Source organism: Syngnathus leptorhynchus, chromosome 10, assembly GCF_054491065.1.
Source record: "Syngnathus leptorhynchus isolate UIUO chromosome 10, UIUO_Slep, whole genome shotgun sequence".
NCBI lineage: Eukaryota > Metazoa > Chordata > Actinopteri > Syngnathiformes > Syngnathidae > Syngnathus > Syngnathus leptorhynchus.
Genome location: NC_141204.1, coordinates 9,971,829 through 9,989,158, shown reverse-complemented (window position 1 = coordinate 9,989,158; position 17,330 = coordinate 9,971,829). Strand labels below are relative to the sequence as shown.

At 42.3% G+C, this 17,330-nt stretch overlaps 1 protein-coding gene across 6 annotated transcripts in view; it reads right to left on the bottom strand.

Annotated features, from left to right (window-relative positions):
• Positions 1 to 543: 543 nt before the first annotated feature.
• The window catches only part of fgfr2 (fibroblast growth factor receptor 2), a 30,525-nt gene continuing 13,738 nt past the window's right edge, over positions 544 to 17,330 (bottom strand). For 3 of the 6 annotated variants that reach the window (XM_085921346.1, XM_085921350.1, XM_085921351.1), the window contains 12 exons: positions 14,582 to 14,772; positions 13,377 to 13,521; positions 12,061 to 12,260; positions 11,344 to 11,483; positions 9,998 to 10,119; positions 9,162 to 9,272; positions 8,844 to 9,034; positions 8,164 to 8,286; positions 6,929 to 6,999; positions 4,293 to 4,430; positions 3,744 to 3,849; positions 544 to 2,158 (listed from right to left, as the gene is read on the bottom strand). In XM_085921346.1, the coding sequence (XP_085777472.1) occupies positions 1,994 to 2,158; positions 3,744 to 3,849; positions 4,293 to 4,430; positions 6,929 to 6,999; positions 8,164 to 8,286; positions 8,844 to 9,034; positions 9,162 to 9,272; positions 9,998 to 10,119; positions 11,344 to 11,483; positions 12,061 to 12,260; positions 13,377 to 13,521; positions 14,582 to 14,772 (1,703 nt within the window). In that variant the 3' untranslated portion in view covers positions 544 to 1,993. Of the gene's footprint in view, positions 2,159 to 3,743; positions 3,850 to 4,292; positions 4,431 to 6,928; positions 7,000 to 8,163; positions 8,287 to 8,843; positions 9,035 to 9,161; positions 9,273 to 9,997; positions 10,120 to 11,343; positions 11,484 to 12,060; positions 12,261 to 13,376; positions 13,522 to 14,214; positions 14,354 to 14,581; positions 14,773 to 17,330 lie in introns of all 6 variants that reach the window. The other 3 variants (XM_085921348.1, XM_085921349.1, XM_085921347.1) reach the window with 3 other exon arrangements.

Here is a 17,330-nt window from a genome sequence, read left to right as displayed (position 1 = left end):
TTCATTAATGGAATTGCTTTGACCACTTGCATAGATTTCCCCTCCAACCTGATTATATTGACTATTTTGTTGTGCTGTGATTTTCATTAAATCATGAGACTCACCCTAAAAGATCATTTACGTAAGATTCACATTTTAAGATAAGTCTCATTCCATTAAGAAAAGTAGTCGGGATACAGAAAAACAAGCCATCCTTACAGTTTGGCCAGAAGCTAAAGAGTGGAGGAAATTCCCTTCCATTGTGTATGTAAGAAGAGAATCAAAGCACACAAGTAAAATGTGTAGCTTTGTCCCATGCACAAGATGTTGATATTTTTTGGGCTTTTCTTTAATTATTTATTTTTAATCACAGATAGAATACATCAAAATGCTGTTATTATTATTACTGCTATTATAAAATGTTTTATAATTTTTTTAAACATAGATATCATCCTCTGCCACTCTCTAATTATCAAATATCAAACAAAATCACTAAAGTGACTTCTGAAATCATCACAGGTTTTTGAATAGCTGTATTGGTACAAACAAATACACAGTCAAAGGTGGATGCGGTTTTAATTATTTATTTGCAAATGTGACAGGTACATCTGCAACAGAACAGCTTAATGTTGGTCCAAAAGAAAATAAAACCACATTGATTTTATACTTCTTAAGTGTTTGATTGTGTCAAGGTAAGTTGGGCTCTAGGTTGAATCTAAAAAAAAAATGCAGCGGATAATTAGTGTGTCTTTACACTTGGAGCAGTCAATTCAGAAAAAAAAAACTTCACTTCCTAAAGTAAAGCTAAGAAAGGCTTAAAGGTCTGGATAGAGAATGCCATCAAGGTCTACATAAAAAAAGAATTAGCTTGCTATAAAATGTACAAATTTTCAAAAATTTAACTTAATATTCACATTCATATATATAAAACTTAGAAAACATGGTTCTGTCAAACCCACTAAAAAGAAGCCATTTATCCCCATTACTGCAGAGAGATCATTTTTAAATTACCATACATTTCAAGGATTACTTAGATATTATCTTCATTATTAATAACATCATATTGAGTTTGTTCTTTCTCCAGACTTACTCATTAATACAAACATCACAAGTCAATAAATTAACATGCAACCTCAGTCCCTGAAAGCCAATACTTAACCATGTGTTACTACTGAGTGTGAGACAGGTTTTCTTTTTTTTTCTTTTTTTTTTAGGTTTGTGTGTGTGTGATTGTGTTTGTGTGTATTTTGTGAGTTGAGGCTATGTGCAAACCTGCCTATTGCTCCAAGTTGGGTGGAGGGGAGTGGTGTGAGGTGGGGTAAGTACCTTTTTATTTTTGAGTCCATACAAAAAATAATTCAATGTAAATATATAATATATATTTATACATATTTGAAGATATTTACAAATATACCCAGAACTACACATTATAGTGTATTTTTTTTCTCTAGAATAATTGGAAAAGAGAAGTGAAAAAGAAAGGCATCAATATTACAAAATAAACAGGAAAGCAGTTTCTACGTGTGCTCTCCTCTTCCTCGCATTTGTTAGTCAAATCTTGGTCCTTTTCCTATTTTTACTCCTCTTCTTAAAGTTTATATTGGTCCATACATTCCTCCTGGAGTAAATAAACGTCTTGGAATGCCAGCCACTGGAATTGGGGTCTCCAAAAATTGTACATACCAAACCTCTGTGTACATATATATATTTAAAGATGTCTCTGTTAGTGTGAAAAACGAGAAATAAGGGCCCTGGAGAATGTCACCTAATCCATTCTAAAAAAAAAAAGCTCAGCTTGTGTCGGGCCCCTATCCTCTTCTTAAGACACGGGGTCACGTCGGATGTAGTGCATGCAATTGGCAGTGCAACGGCGTTGCTGCCAGCCTGGTCCCACAAGGGTCCATAAGTCAGCCAGAAGCCAGAAGAGTGGACAAAATGGGTCAGGCTAGAAAGCTGGAAGAATTTCAGAAAAGGTGTCTTTGCTGGGTGGGAATTGGGTTTTCAGGCGGGGAGCTCATGTTTTGACATTGCCATTGATGTGCTGATACTTGGGGAGACACGGCTCATCCGGTAAGGGCTCGGGTGAGAAGACAGAGTCATCGCCAGAGGAGCAGGAGCTGCGAGTGTCGGGGAAGATTGGAGAATACTGCTCTGTGGGGGTACACAGGTCCAGATACTCCTGTAGACAAAGACGTTGGGACATTGTTATTTTACAAAAGGGACAAAGAGGGAGATACTCAATTTGGTAAAACAGTAATGTGATGGAATAAAATATTTTAAAAAATTAGACAGGATTCATTAGATGAAGTTAGTGTCGTATTTTTGAGTTGGATGTGACCTACACAGCAAGTGACGACTCATAAATTGGGGCAAATATTGGCTCAACGCGTTTAAGATTCCTTTTGTACCTGCTTAATGACCAAAAACCTCAAGGTGTGTTTCTGAACAGTAAAGTCAATTATAATAGCATTTGATTTGGACACATTTATGTCAGAATGTCATTGCAAAATGACAACTGTGCTGTATATACCTATCAATGTGTTTTCAAGACCTATTGCAAACATAATCCAATGCTCCCTAAAATTATACCTTATTGTCCATCCATCCATTTTCTATACCGGTTGTCCCCATAGGGGTTGCGGGCGTGCTGAACTGGTTGCCAGCCAATCGCAGGGCACACAGAGACATACAACCATCCACACTCACACTTACACCTACGGGCAATTTGGAATGCTCAATCGGCCTACCCACATGTTTTGGGAAGTGGGGGGAAACCAGAGTTCCAGGGGAAAACCCATGCAGGCACGGGGAGAACATGCAAACTCCAGAAAGGGAATCGAACCCGCACCCTGCGCTGTGAGCCAGCCGAATGTGCGAACCAGCGCCCCACCGAAACCTTATTGCATTGTACTCAATTATTTTTTAACATGTTTATGTGGCCAAATGATGCATACATTTCAATTTGAAATAGCATTATTGGAAAAGAGCTCTTCATTTAGTTGTGAAAAGGTTGTGTGTTCCTTGTTTTTCCACAACGGTTTCTGGGTCTGCTTTTGAGAGCGACGATTTATTGTGGTTTTCTAGAAAAGAACGCTGGCTTACATTTTCTTAGCTCAAAAAGAGAAGGCTCGCATTCCAAAAGACCTCCACATCTGCCAATGGTTTAGGGCAGAAAGCAAAGTGGGTGGGGGTGGGGGGTTTATTACGTTTCAAAAGTTCAAAATGAAAGTTAGGCTTTTTTGGCTTCAATTCATGGAGTTCCAGCGCTGAGATTAGTTTTGACAGCTTTCCATCTCCTCTGCTCAGCTAGCAGATACCACAAAAGACAGAGAAGGGAATGGTTTTCGCTATAGGATGCATGGTCATGAAGATCAGTCAAATTTACGGGGCCTTGGTGGGCCTGGATCAAAGAATGTAGACAATTCTTATGTGTGCGTGTCGACGGGGTCTTGGCGGGCCTGGATCAAATCATGTCGACAATTTTTGTGTGTGCGTGTGGTGGTGGGTGTCATGATTAATACTTTGTAGCCGGGTTATGCTTTCAGAAAGATTTTGCTGAACCTCGCATGCACTGGCGAGAGAACGGTTTGACTTGGATCAGAACTCATGTTACGCTGTGTAGGAACGTATCATATTATTCCATTTTATTTTGACAAAAGGTCAACTTCCATTTGCCAGGAAACCATAACATTAGCGCTGTGCAGTTTCAAACCACCCTGAATTATTCCAGGAACTTTGTGGAAAACCACTGATGCTGCACTAACCTCGTTGGTGCTGAGGGTGAGAATGCGATCCAGATCCTCAACAAGCTGCTTGAAGGTTGGTCGATGGGATGAGATGGCGTGCCAGCAGTCTTTCATCATCATATAGCTGAGAAACACAAAGTCAAAGTTGGTGTATTCAATGAAGCGGGTGAAACCCGAAAACAATTTGAAGATATCATTGCCTCAATGATTATTTTCTTCCCCATCTCTTTTTGTTTCAAAATCCGCCACTCAATGTAACGTATCAGACTTATGGGCTTTCACCAACCAACGTAAAGGACAGTAAAAAGGTTGCTGAAACATAAATGATTTCTGTACCCTGCCTTTGCTTTCACTCTAGCAATTTCCAGCTAGCCGTACAAAGCGGTGCTATTGTGTTGTGAGTGAAAGACAGACACTGATAGCAGCCAATGTCAGCTGTGTGACAGAGCACACTGACAGAATGGACCCGGGGAGACGGAGTAGGCCCCAAGTCATGGATCTGATGGGACATCATAAGAGGGCCAATGTGCTCGTTTCTATTCGGACATGTGAACGATCGAGGCTTACAGCTCATTGGTGCAGTTGCCGGGCTTGTCCATGCGATGGCCCTCTTTGAGCAGCTTGAAGAGCTCTTCCACTGGGATGCCAGGGTACGGAGAGCCCCCTAAGGTGAAGATCTCCCACATAAGCACCCCAAATGACCACCTGTTAAGGAAGAACAACACAGGCACAATAAACAACTGCGGCACACAAGATTTACCTGAAGCGTTGGACAATGCCAAAGAATTTGCCAGAGAGTTTTGAACTCGGAAACAAAGGCACATTCTACGCCGATGTTATTTTAGAATCAAGGGTGTCAAACTCATTTTTAGAGCCAGGGATTCCCAGAGAGCTGAAAGTGAAAATGGTATAAATGTATGACCATGATGATAAAAAGAAGTGCTTGAAAATGGGTTAAAATTATTTTGAAAAATTCAGCAACCTTTTTGAACATCTTCTGAGACACGTTTCAATTTAAATATGCATGTTTCTAGTGTCAATGCCGTCCGTCTGGCATCTTTTGACACCAACCCACTCCCAGTGCCACTCCAGGGCCTTGGTCTCAACAATGGCTTTTGTGCCTGCCGTGAAAATTATACAGACTAGCATTGTCGAGTCACTTAGCACCAAAACAAACTGGGCCTCCCAAATGGCAGAGGAATGAGGAAAAGGGCAATTGAGCTTTTGATTAACTATTAATGCCTTTCCTGTTGTAAATATCAAGAAGTTCACAATTCACAATTGTTGATGTGGGGCAAGTTTAGACAGTGTACCTACATAAAATCAGTCTTTCAGCGTGCTTAGAAATGCAGATGTGTATTTATCTAGGTGCTGGCGGCATCAAGAAAGGCACAGGCGAGCGGGACTGCCGATATATCAGTTTCTTCCATCTGTTTACACAAGCCGTACCAGCTTCATGCTGGTCTTTCTTGTTGACACACTTGTCTCTCCTTTCTGGACTACTTTGTAAATGCCTCTCAGCACAGTGTCACCCCGTTTCCTGTGCATGTCCGTATCCATGTGCGTCCATCCTTAACTCAACAAACAAGCATACGCACCAGTAAGACCTTTAAGTTCACCTTGCATATTTTCCAGCCGACAACAGAAAACTAATCAATTGGCATACAATTCTGTAAGCGACAGATACACTACATCTGTGCGTTCCAATCAAATGTGGGAATCTAATTTCATTTAATTGCTTCAAAAACTAGTATTATCAATAATTAAACATAATGCATCTGTGTCTTGTGTTTATCTTTGCCAGTGACAGGCAGAAAAGTACTAAATTGGCCTTCCATTGTCACTACTGATCATTTTTATTTCAGTATATACACTTTTTTGGTGGCTTGTCATGAGATTCTTCAAATGTAAAATGCCTGTTGACCCATTACTTTTGGGATCTTGATAACCTGCAAACGTTGGTTTTAATCTGATTCAATCTGCCTTTTAGCAAGAACTGTGACCATGAAGTCATCTTTCTGGCATTGAGCTACAGCAGCCTACATCAACAAGGGATGACTTCCATTGTAATTCATGTATTCATTTAATCTGATGTCATTTGAGGATTGCCTGTGCCTGCTGTTGGTGTTGAATTAAACAGTCCCCCCCCCCCCCCACACACACACACTTGTTTTCATGTTATGTGATGGAACAATCAATTACTAAAACTGAGTGATGAAATGTAATTAGCCGTGAGCGGACTACCTGTACTCCTATGTCCTCTGCTGTTATGATTGATTGGTGCTGCTCTGTGGAACATGAATGGCATCATGTGTACATGCAGCTATTATTTACAGGCGTGCACGCGCACACATAGATAAACACTTCCAGATGTGGACTGAAAAGAGATTATTCCAATCCCAAAGCTACCTGGAACGGCTTCGTGTTGAGATTGCTACTAGTGCATGTGTCAAAGACACACAAAGGCATGTGGATGCAAAATCTCTTTTTCTCGAGGTCAGCTTTTACCTAATTTCCAAATTCACCCTCTGCCGCCTGGGTCTGGTGCAGAAACTTCAAACGACGCTGTCAGGTCGCATACGACTCAAACACCAAAAGGGGAGTAATGCTTTCCCTTTGTTCTCTTTTTAGAATGAGTGCTCTTGAACTTAAAAAAAAAAAAAGATGGAGACAGCGACGGGTCAGCAATTCACATACCAGATGAATAAAAATAAGAATGGTGTGGGTGAAAGATGGTGGGAGGGATTATTTAGAGCATCTTCAAAACGATGAGCCCTGAGTTCAAAGTGAAAGGAAGACAGGGGGCTTGAGCAGGAAGAGGACTGGGATGCAGGCTGCAGCTTTGTTGCACTTAGACGAGTGTGGGGGCCCAAATAGAGGAGGGGCTTCTGATCTGAGCTGGGACGACGAAGCAAAATGCGAATCAGTGGGGGAGTAGGTACTGCTGGGTTCTGGGCTCCTTCCAGGCCCCTTTGAAGCTGCTCAGATTAGTAACACGGCATTGGCTACAAGTCTAGCGTGAAATCCTCACTTTTGCCACAAACAGGCCAGCATCGGACCCCTATAGGCAGTGAGCGCTCCACCCAACAAACACCTCAAACAAGCCTCCATCTATAACCCTGCAGCTGTGTGGATGACAGATTGTAGAAAGATCGGAATTGTCTGATGGGGTTAGGTATATTTTATTGGTAGGATTTACTTACACATCACTCTGATGAGTGTAGACCCGGTCAAAAAGCGCTTCGGGAGCCATCCATTTGACAGGAAGACGACCCTGTAGACGGGAAAAAAAAAGTGAACAGTCAAAAAAAAAAAAAAGATCAACTTTTATTTCTGCTGTGATCAGAATTTTGTCTTATTTCCCCACTGGGTGATGCAAGAGAGGCGGGAAGACAAGTGTCTCGGAAAAGTCATTCCCAGGGGTACATTTAAACTTTTCAGGCAATAGAGCTGATGAACATGTCTTGGATAATGCCCCGTATCGCTCTTTGTGCAATTAAAGAACTGACTGGAAGGCAAAGCTGAAGAGCCAGCCACAATCAAGCTGTTTGGTGAACACTTCCATATGTCTTTGCAAACAACAGATAAAAGTGAACCCCCATTTATGCCAGGAGCACCCACGTGTAATATCTGACAATTCTCAATAGAAAGATAATTTGAGAAAAAAATGAATATAGATTTACCCCTCCAGCATGCTTTAAACACATTTCAACATTGGCTGTTCTCTCATTGTTCAAAATATAACTATTGTCAAAACCTAATAAGAACGGTTGCTTAAAAGAGAGCAAACAATGCATCCTGATATAGCTGTACTCTAATATTACATGACAGCCACATGTAGATAATAAAATTATTACACACGAAAAAAATCTATACTGTATTCTGACGAAATAAATACGGATTAAACCCAAGCGGCCTAACAATGGCAGCTCTATCTCCATGTAACATATGTGATCGTCATTACTGTCACGGCTCCCATTGTCATAATCATCATTAATCTCAACATCACTGCATACTGTTGTTTTTCTCAGCATGATTGTGCATGGGATAAAAAGGCAAGCATGCATACTAAATGAAGGCGTGCGGACCGACTGGGCGGCTCTGCGGTGGGAAAGAAAGACACCACTGGGACGCTATGGAGTTGTCAATTATGTTTAAACTGCTGCCCCTCTCACTGAGTCTCTCTTTCGAGCTAATTGTATAAATGTCTATGAAACCAAAGAAGGGATCTGGATAAACAAGGCAGTCTACAGAATCCCGACATTCACAGGCTGCCTGGGAACCCGCGGCTTCTGCCAAGACACAAATCCAAGAAAAGAGTGAAAAAGAAAGATGAGGGAAGAGAGTGAATTTGAAAGATGGGTAAATAAATCACAGACTGCCCCAGTCCCTCAAAGGGCACGATGCCATGTGCGCAACATGCAGGTCTATGACTCACATTGGTTGTCTTTTTATAGTAGTCGATGTTATGGACATCGCGGGCCAAACCAAAGTCAGCGATCTTCATGACGTTGCTCTCTGTGACCAGGACATTCCTGGCTGCCAGGTCTCTGTGTATACACTAGGATGGAGAGAGTGAGAAATGGAGGAGGAGGGGGGGTACAAAGTGGAAAAAATGAGGGCAAGAGAAGAATAAAACATTTACATCACTCTACAAATACACTCTGAAATCTCCTGGACAAAAGGTAGCACTACCCTGAATAACATCACACGACAATCACTGCAATTTAAAAGGTGTCTGAAAAGTTTGGATTCTGGCCCCAGATCTGTAGATCACGCATGTGCAAGAATGTGCGCATGCATGTGTGTGTGTGTGTTGAGTGAGTGTCGCATTCCAACAGTGAGCGAGAGCGTGAGGCTGTCTTTGGACAACATGGCTGCACTACTATTGTAAAAAAAAAAAAAAAAAAAATACAATTCCTCCACACAGAGGGGCCTTTGTCATGAGATGAGACACAATGAAGGGGTTGGATAGAGGGGGGTGACATCAATGTTTTTAAAAGATAAAACTCCCACAGTGACTCACATGCGCAGGCCAAAGCAAAAGCAACATAACACACATAATTTGATATACCCGATGTTTTGCCTTTTTTTTTTTTTTTTAGGCAAACATCTTACCTTTTGGGATGCAAGGTACTCCATGCCGCGTGCCACTTGATAAGTGCAAGAGACCAGATCTTTGAAAGTGAGCTGTTCGTCAGAGACGCGAGCAATGTCGTAGGAGTACTCCATTCCAGGGGGGCGGCGGGCTCGGAGGTACTCCCTAAGATTACCTTTGGAGGCGTACTCCACGATCACATACAGGGGCCCTGGATTGGAGGAAAGATTGTATTTACTTGTTGAATAATCATTTGCTAAATGCCATTTCCTAAGTGCATTCAAGACAAAGATATTCCTCAAGACATGGTAACAAATGGAGTGTTCTCTTTGCTTTACCATCTTGCGTGCAGGCCCCCAAGAGATTGATGATGTTCTTATGTTTACCAATCATCTTCATCATTTCCATCTCTGACACCAGGTCAGACAAGTCCTTTTCGGTGGCGTCATCTAAAAAGCAAAGAGAAGAATGATGGAAAGTTGCACGAGGAAAACAAACACGCCCACGTCCTGCCTTCCTTCTAACCCTTGACTCGGAGCACATTGTCAGCCAGTCAGACGGCACCTTGTTTGGGACTGCTTTGATTAAATGCAGATGACAGACAATGTGGACTAAAGTTACAACACTGAGGGGATCTCCTCATGCAGACTACAGGAGCACCTTTTTCTTTGCCAGGAGGAGGAGAAAGGAATGACTTAAAGATGCTCAATCTGGATTCATTATCTGTTGCGCAAGCTCACTTTTCATAGGAGAGCGGGTTGTATCCGTACCGCTAGAATGGCATTGCCTGCATTTCTCTGCTTCACGAGCACATTTCTATAGACGAGGTTAGTCTGCCGCTTTACCTGATCTTATGTCCGCTTTCATTAATAACAGCAGTGTGACTCGCGTCTTTGTGTGGGTGCTGAATGAGCTCCGGCCAGCCGCTGCTCTGGGGTCAGCTATGTGACCACTCCTCACCCTTACCGAGCCGACCCGACCATCCCCATAGGTGTCATTCGGCAACCACCAATAACGAATAATAACGACTCCCCTAGGCTCCACATTGCCCTGAAATGAACTCTGACCGGAGCATGTATCGTATGAAAAATGTACCCACATTGCGTGAAGTGGTATACACGGCATTTCCGTAGTCAGATCATAGATTATAGTTGTAACCATAGTGCCTCCTTACCTTTCAGCATCTTGACAGCAACAGTTACAGCCTCTTTGGGTTTGTCTTTATCAATGCCAAGAGCTTCTGCCATTACAACTTGGCCGAAACAGCCCTCACCGAGCGGTTTGCCCAGGGTCAACCTGCAGCCGCACACAGTAAAACACAGACAGGGATCTGATTAGCAGCTGAAATAAAACAGACACCATCTAATGATGTGACAGTTCACTCCTAATAAATAAAACAAAGTGTGCGAGAGACTAAAAGAGAGGACTCCCGCTTGCTTTGTCTTTTGTTTATTTTCTAAAATGGTTTTTTCCACCAGCTCTCGCTTCAATCGGATAATGAAGGCGAGTGCTTTATCGCCACATTGACTGCTGTTAAGCTAGTTAGTAGAAAGATAGACATGGGGAAAATCTGATAAAGCCCAAGGTAGGCACTCACTTTTAAACTGTTTGCCATGCTTTGGCACATGCTAATATGTACTTACTTGTGCCATTACACAAGCGCTCTCAGCCCAGACGCATTAACTCATACAGGCGGACTGCTGCCAAGGTGCTGCCACACTGGCTGGCCTCACTACAGTTCCACATGGAAATGTAATTAACTCTCTTCAGTATGCCATATTGTGAATGTAAACTGTGTTACAGGGACGTATCCTTCGCATACTTTTAGGTGATATCGTGTAGGGGGCAAAAAAAAAATTGTGAAAAGAAGATAAGCATTTTTTCTCTTACACTGCCAGCCATATATAGTATTGATTGTGTTTGTATTTCTCCAACTCTTGATTGACAAGTGTTGAACCCACCCCTAAGTTTCAGTATCTTGGCTATGTAAACTCTCACTGCAGACCGAGAAAGGTCCGGGACCTGAGGCCAGCAGCCTGCCACAGTAACACAATCCCTTGTCTGTCCGCACATGCTCGCCACACTCAATGGCCACCATTCTGTCCTTACAGCCACACATAATTGATGTTTTTTTTTTTTTTCTCCGCACAAGCCGCAAATGTTTGCATTCCACAGCATTCTGCAATTCCGACATGATCCCTCAGGCAGTGGATGACAAGAGCAGTATAAAGGCCCAAACAGAAATACACAGACATTGCAGACATTGATTCAGCTTGAGGAAAATGCCTCCTTTCTATTATAATAAAATATAAAATACAAATATTTATGAAGGCAAACTGTACCTTCTTGTTTGTAGTTGTTGCAGAGCACAAGCCTGCTACGCTTTTATTGAGTTTCCATTATAAAGGCTATTACCAAGATGAATGTCACATCACAACATCCGCCGTAATTAAGTGAACAAAAGCTATTGAACTTTAGTGGTTAATAAATAAGACTTGTATCCAGATCAAATCTGCTGACCTGTCTCTGGCAAACTCCCACCGCGGATCCTGAGGAAGGTCGTACTCAGGGATGGGGTCATCGTGCGCAGAATTTCGCCGTGTGGTGATGCGAACAAGCGGCGTGTTGGAGTTCATGGAAGCGCTGGAGTCAGCTGACACCTACGGGTACAAAAAAAAATGGCTGATCACCACTATCTGGGTTCAAAAGACAGACAAAGCTCTTGGACATCACCAGAGGAGTTGCTTTATGAAAGTGTTGATATTATCAGCAATGTTTGAACATTCATCATATTAGTACGCTTGATTTCAGAACTTCCCGTATTATCTCCAGAGATATGAATCTGTGTTGATTTACAGTGAAGAATGTGCGATAAGCAGCCTTCTGTTCTCCATCTTTTTTCTTTTTTTCCACCCTCACCTTACCTCGACACGGGATTCCGTCTCTCTGCAGGGTGCATCCAATCATTTGTGTACCTTTTCATTTTACTTGAAGGAAAAGCATGACTCAAACATAAACATTCATATACTATATTAGACTTGCCTTTTGAAAAAAAAATTATTGGCGATGCATGGTTCAGCGTGTGGATTTTAAATGTGTATTTCCATTGTGTATTTAAATTTGACCAACCATGCATCTTTATTTTGTAATTATTAAAGCAAGCAGTATTTTTGTGTTTGCGTGTCTCGTGTGCTCCTCTAGAGGTGTTAGATGTCATAGAACTCTTTATCTACTTTCTGTTACCTGGCGGCGCAGGGGAATCTGTTTGCTCAGTTTGTGAACTGCAGGTTGGCCACTAAAGTCCGGCTTTTTGGTTGTGTTCCTCATGCGGCACACCACCACGATGCCCACCATGCAGGCGATGAGGAAGACGCCTGCGCAGTAAATTGCGATCTCCACATAATCGGGAGAAATTGGCTCCACGTTTTTCTCTGCAGCTGATGCAAATAAAGGAAGGACAGTGAGACAGAGATAGTTCTCCATTCAAATCAGCACACACACACACACACAAATGCAGACACAGATACTCCTTAACTAAACTATCTCTCTTCTCCAGGTACCAGCATGCCGAGTGTACCATGTGAGCATAGCACACCAAGAAAAACAAAACACATGCCTCACTTAATTTCACACATGAAAGAGTGCAAGACATGGATTCATGGATGTGTGATGGACTACGCCACAAAGAATAAACCCTCATGTTCTTTTGCAATATGAAGCCAATTAAGCTTGCACGCCATCCGCGTGGTGGTAAAAACATATAAGGTACCCGAGAGGGACGCTGATGGTGGATGCAGTTAAGAGTAATAGCGTGCTTATGAAGCAGGCCAAATTGAAAAGAGAAATAACGATAATGTTTGCAGGTCCGTAAAGTGGCAGTCAAATGAACCAGCCTGACAAAAGTTGATCAATGAACACAAACCACCCAGCACACTCATCTACATGAATTTTTAGTTTTATAAATTCAGTTTGGGCTCTGATAATTCAGAAAGTAAAGCCAACTTTCATGCATAAATTGAGCTTTAACTTTCACTTTATTTCAAGTAGAAATAAAGACTCAAATAAAGGCAATTATCAGAGCCGGGGGGGAAAACTGAATAAAATAAATGAGACCTAGTGACAAAAAAAAAAGTCTGAAATTCTCAAGAGAAAAATATGCTTTTTTTTAAAGGAGCAGGAGAGATGTGACAGAGGAGAAGGTGGGAGGCAAATCCTCCCTTCCCTTTGGAGTTTGGAGACACTCAAGCTGCTCTGGGAGCTCCACTTCCGTCCCCGAGTTATAATAATTTGTCTACAAACGACCTTCTTATCTGCTTTGAGCTTTCAACAGCTTTATAGTCCAAATCATATTCAAGAATATATGCCCCTTGTTGCTCTCGCATGACACTATCTCAGATTACGACCATGCGGGTTTATCTGCGTAATCGAATATTTGAGCGTGTGTGACTTCTACTCCAGAGGGAAGACTTGCCTTCACACAATCCAAATATATTGGACCATGGTGTTGGGAAAAAAATTGATCGAAAGGACAGTTAAACAGTGTATTTAGTTACCTGGAAGCACCGTCAACCAAGCAGTGTGAAAGGAGATCCCAATAGAATTACCCGCCAAGCACGTATACTCCCCAGCATGTTCAAATGTTACATTGGGCAAGTAGAGAACTTCTATCTCCTTATCTGTGGTGTTTACACCCGCGGTCTGGAGAGAGGAAGAAGGAGGAGGTGGAAAAGAAGAAGGAGAGGGTAGATGATAAGAGCCGGGGGGGAGAGGGGGGTAAAGCAAGGTTACATAGGAAAGATGGGGGGAGGGCAGAGAGAGGAGAAAAAAAATGAGACCCAAAACACCAAGAAAGAAATAAGAGGCTGTTGTCCAACGTTGAATTCCCATCTACAGTTGTGTGGAGGAAACAAGGTGAGGGGGGGGGGGGGGTTGAATAAAAGAGCAATGGAGAACCCAATACACCAGTAAAACATGTACATTTAAAGGCAAATAAACAACCTGGTAAAACATCCCATAGCCATACCAAAGGAAAATAACAACAGGCCAGTCTAATGGCTACATTAGACCGCCGTGTACATGCACACAAAAACACAAAGAGCACGGAGAGAACTGCTACATACGCTATATATTGACACAGCAGACAAGACAAGAGATAAGAAACAAATGTGTATGCTGTGACAATTTTAGTGTTGAGGTAGGCAGCCCTGCTCAAGGCTGAGCCAGTCTCAGCAGCTGCAACAAAAAGGTCCAGCATTAGGGAAGAGACGGTGGTGAGGACCCAGGATCACCAAGAGACCACCAATAGGACCGCCACAAATATAGCAGGTCAGAGTTGAAGCCCAGGAAACCACACCAGGAGAGGAGGGAAGGCCAGTCAAGTCTTTGGGTTACCTGGGATGACAGTCAGCCAACCAGATTGGCTGGCTTCCCCTATATAATTGGAGACTTTACAGATATACTCTCCAGCGTCCTCCGGCGTCACGTTGGTGAGGTTGAGCACCTCCGCATTGGAGCTGTTAATGCCTGAACGCTGAAATCAGCAAATTATGACAGGGCAAGATCAACACCAGAATCAGAGTGATGCGCAAACATGATAACGGCTTAGTAGGAGAAGAACAGAACAAACAGGGAACACCATAGATACTGTAAGACCTGAGAAGAGAACATTACGATCAGTTTGTTGCAGCCAATGGGGAGACACTGCTGAGACAGGGGGAATAGTTTGAATCCAATCAGGACAAGACAAGACGTGATGTACCTTAAGCACTTTGACATAAGGGTGCCCGTCGGGACCGTAGCGACTGCCGTTCTGAGTGATGTGCTTCAGCCACTGGATATGAGGTTGGGCGTCGCTGTACACTTTGCAGACAAAGCGGGCATCTTCTCCAACATAGACCGATGTGTTGGCAGGAAGGCCAGCTTGGAGAATGGGCCGGTGAGGGGACCGCTCTAGACAGAGAGAAAGTTTTTTTTTTGTTTAGACTCCTACTTAAACATACACAGAATCGAGAGGCTATAAAGTCTACACACTAAATGATATCAGAAATGAAACCTAGATAAATCACCTCAAAATGACTTTTCCATCATGTAAATAAAAGTAAATCTATGATGGGGGAAGGACCATGTCTGATGTTTGACGAAAACAAAACACAGATTTTTTTTTTTCCTGAAAGGAACTGAGGTCTTAGAAAAGGTGACCAGTTCATATAAGCAGTGTTAGCACAAAACGTCCAGTTTTGGGGAAAAAAAACATGTTTTGGAAAAGCCTACTACTACTAGAACATCTGAAATGGATTTGGGTTTTATCAATGACACTTAGTCGGATGGTAGGCGTTCCATTTATCAAGTTTAAAGTAAATGTTTAAGGAATATGTTTTGAATTGATTTTTCTTGACCTCAATTTCCTATTTTATGAAAACCTGCCATTTCAACTGGGCTGTGTACTTTTTGCTGTTTATTATCACAACAAAAGTGACCTAATTTCAACCAAATACGAGCCTTATCAGTTCTTAATCGATGACATCTTGTCTGAACCGTACGGAAAAGTGTCCTTACAGTACACAAATACGAGAAGTACTCCATTGTTGTGTTCCATTCCTCTTCTTTGTTGAATAATTAGTAGGTTACACTGTGTTGCTCTGGTACAGTGTCACACTACTTACATAGTTGACACAGATATTATCATCCTGCATATCCTGTAGTGGAAACACGAGCCACTAGAACTGTTCAACTTTGTGGTAATGGTTATCATAAAGTAAAAAGTCTTGAAGCCAGATGGTAAACATCTTTAGATCGTCCATTTCATTTTTACGATTACTGTATCTCCAGGACTTCCTGAGTTCTGTGTGCAAAGATTTCCTGGTAAACTAGGACAGGCAGAAACACGACTGTGCTCCTTTTATCAGAGAACAATTTGGAGGCCTCAGAATTCTAAAGACAGTGCCTTAAAGAAATTTATGCTGAAGGAGGACTTTCTTTAGGTTTGGTGTTTAGGCGGCAAGGCAGTTGTGTTGGAAAGTGAAACACCTTGGCAGCACCCCCACATGTCCTGCTATCTGCATTCTTCTACAGGCAAACATTTGGACTGCAAATCCAAACAGAGCGAGACCTGTTGAACAATGCTCCCTTTCAAACTGCATCGGGCCGCCACAAGCGTGCTGAGGAGCCCACCCACCCCCACACTGACAGCAACCACTCGCTGCCATCACACACACACATTCACAGGGAATGACATCACTCAGCCTGAAGCATTGCGTTGCCTTTTCAAACAATGCCTGAAGGTAAGGACAATGCTGAAAGTTTATGAACTCAGATTTACTAGATGGAGAAATGGGATGAGAGAGTGCCAGATGATTCCTGAACTTCTCTCCTGCATTGTCATTGTGCTGACCTTTATTACCCACCAGACCAAAGGTTTACTCTTCATCAAGCTTTTATAGAAACAATGAGAGAAACTGTTATAGGAACGTTTCCCAATGGAAATGTAAAACTGCAAGTGACGATAAAAAATAACTGGCAAAACAGAATTATTCGTCACCATTTAATGTCCTTTGGAAATACGCTCTACCGGAACAATCATGACAGAAGTCATTGGCAGGACATCTTATCTCACACACAAGAGAGCAATACTGAAGGAGGGGACGGCGTCAACTCAGACATAATCTCAAATCAACAGAGAAATGTCCACTCGCAAGCATGTTGTTGGGAAATACTTTTATCATTTCTTCCATATATAAAATAAGATTTAATGTACCTATCAGCTTATCAATAGGGCTAACTTGATTTTCAAATTTGAACATCCGGTTATATAACAATGTTGTGATTTTGTAATCGAGCCAAAAGCAGACCCAAAACAGAATAGGGCCTAAAACAACAAAACCGAGGGCCACTGAGTGTCGGGGCCCTTTTTGACTCCCCACGTTTGACTTCTCATGTCCACTCGTGGTTACTCAACCAAAGGCCTTTCTTTAGAGGGCCAGTTTGAGCCAGAAGTCACTAGTCTCGCTCTGTTTTAACAGCTAATCTTGTGGGTCATTTGGGGGAAAAAAACACTGATAAGCAGTCTTTTCTATGTCTATATCCCCTCCTTTTCTGTCCCGAAGCCTCTGCTCTTCCTTTGTGAACCACATTATAAAGAAGTAAAATGAAGCAAGAGGTTGCAGGGGGCAGTGGCAGTGGAGCCAGACATTTAGAGTCTTTACTGCTCGGCTATAAAATAGAACAAAAACAGAAATGTGCAGTCTAAAGCAGAGCTTTGGCTTACTGCAGAATCAACCAGTATATTTATGTGCATTTAGCTATACACTCATTGCGCAACAACCCTCAGGTAGTTCATCTCCATTTGATAAAAGAATGGTAAGAAATGTGACTTGAAGCAAAAGTGTGTCGGAGTGAGTGGGGGAGGTTTTGTCTTAACAACGCAGTATCATGGAGTGACCAATGGACTTTTGTGTGAATCAAACATCTGCCGCTGGACATCAGCCCGGTTGTGGATTATTGACCACATT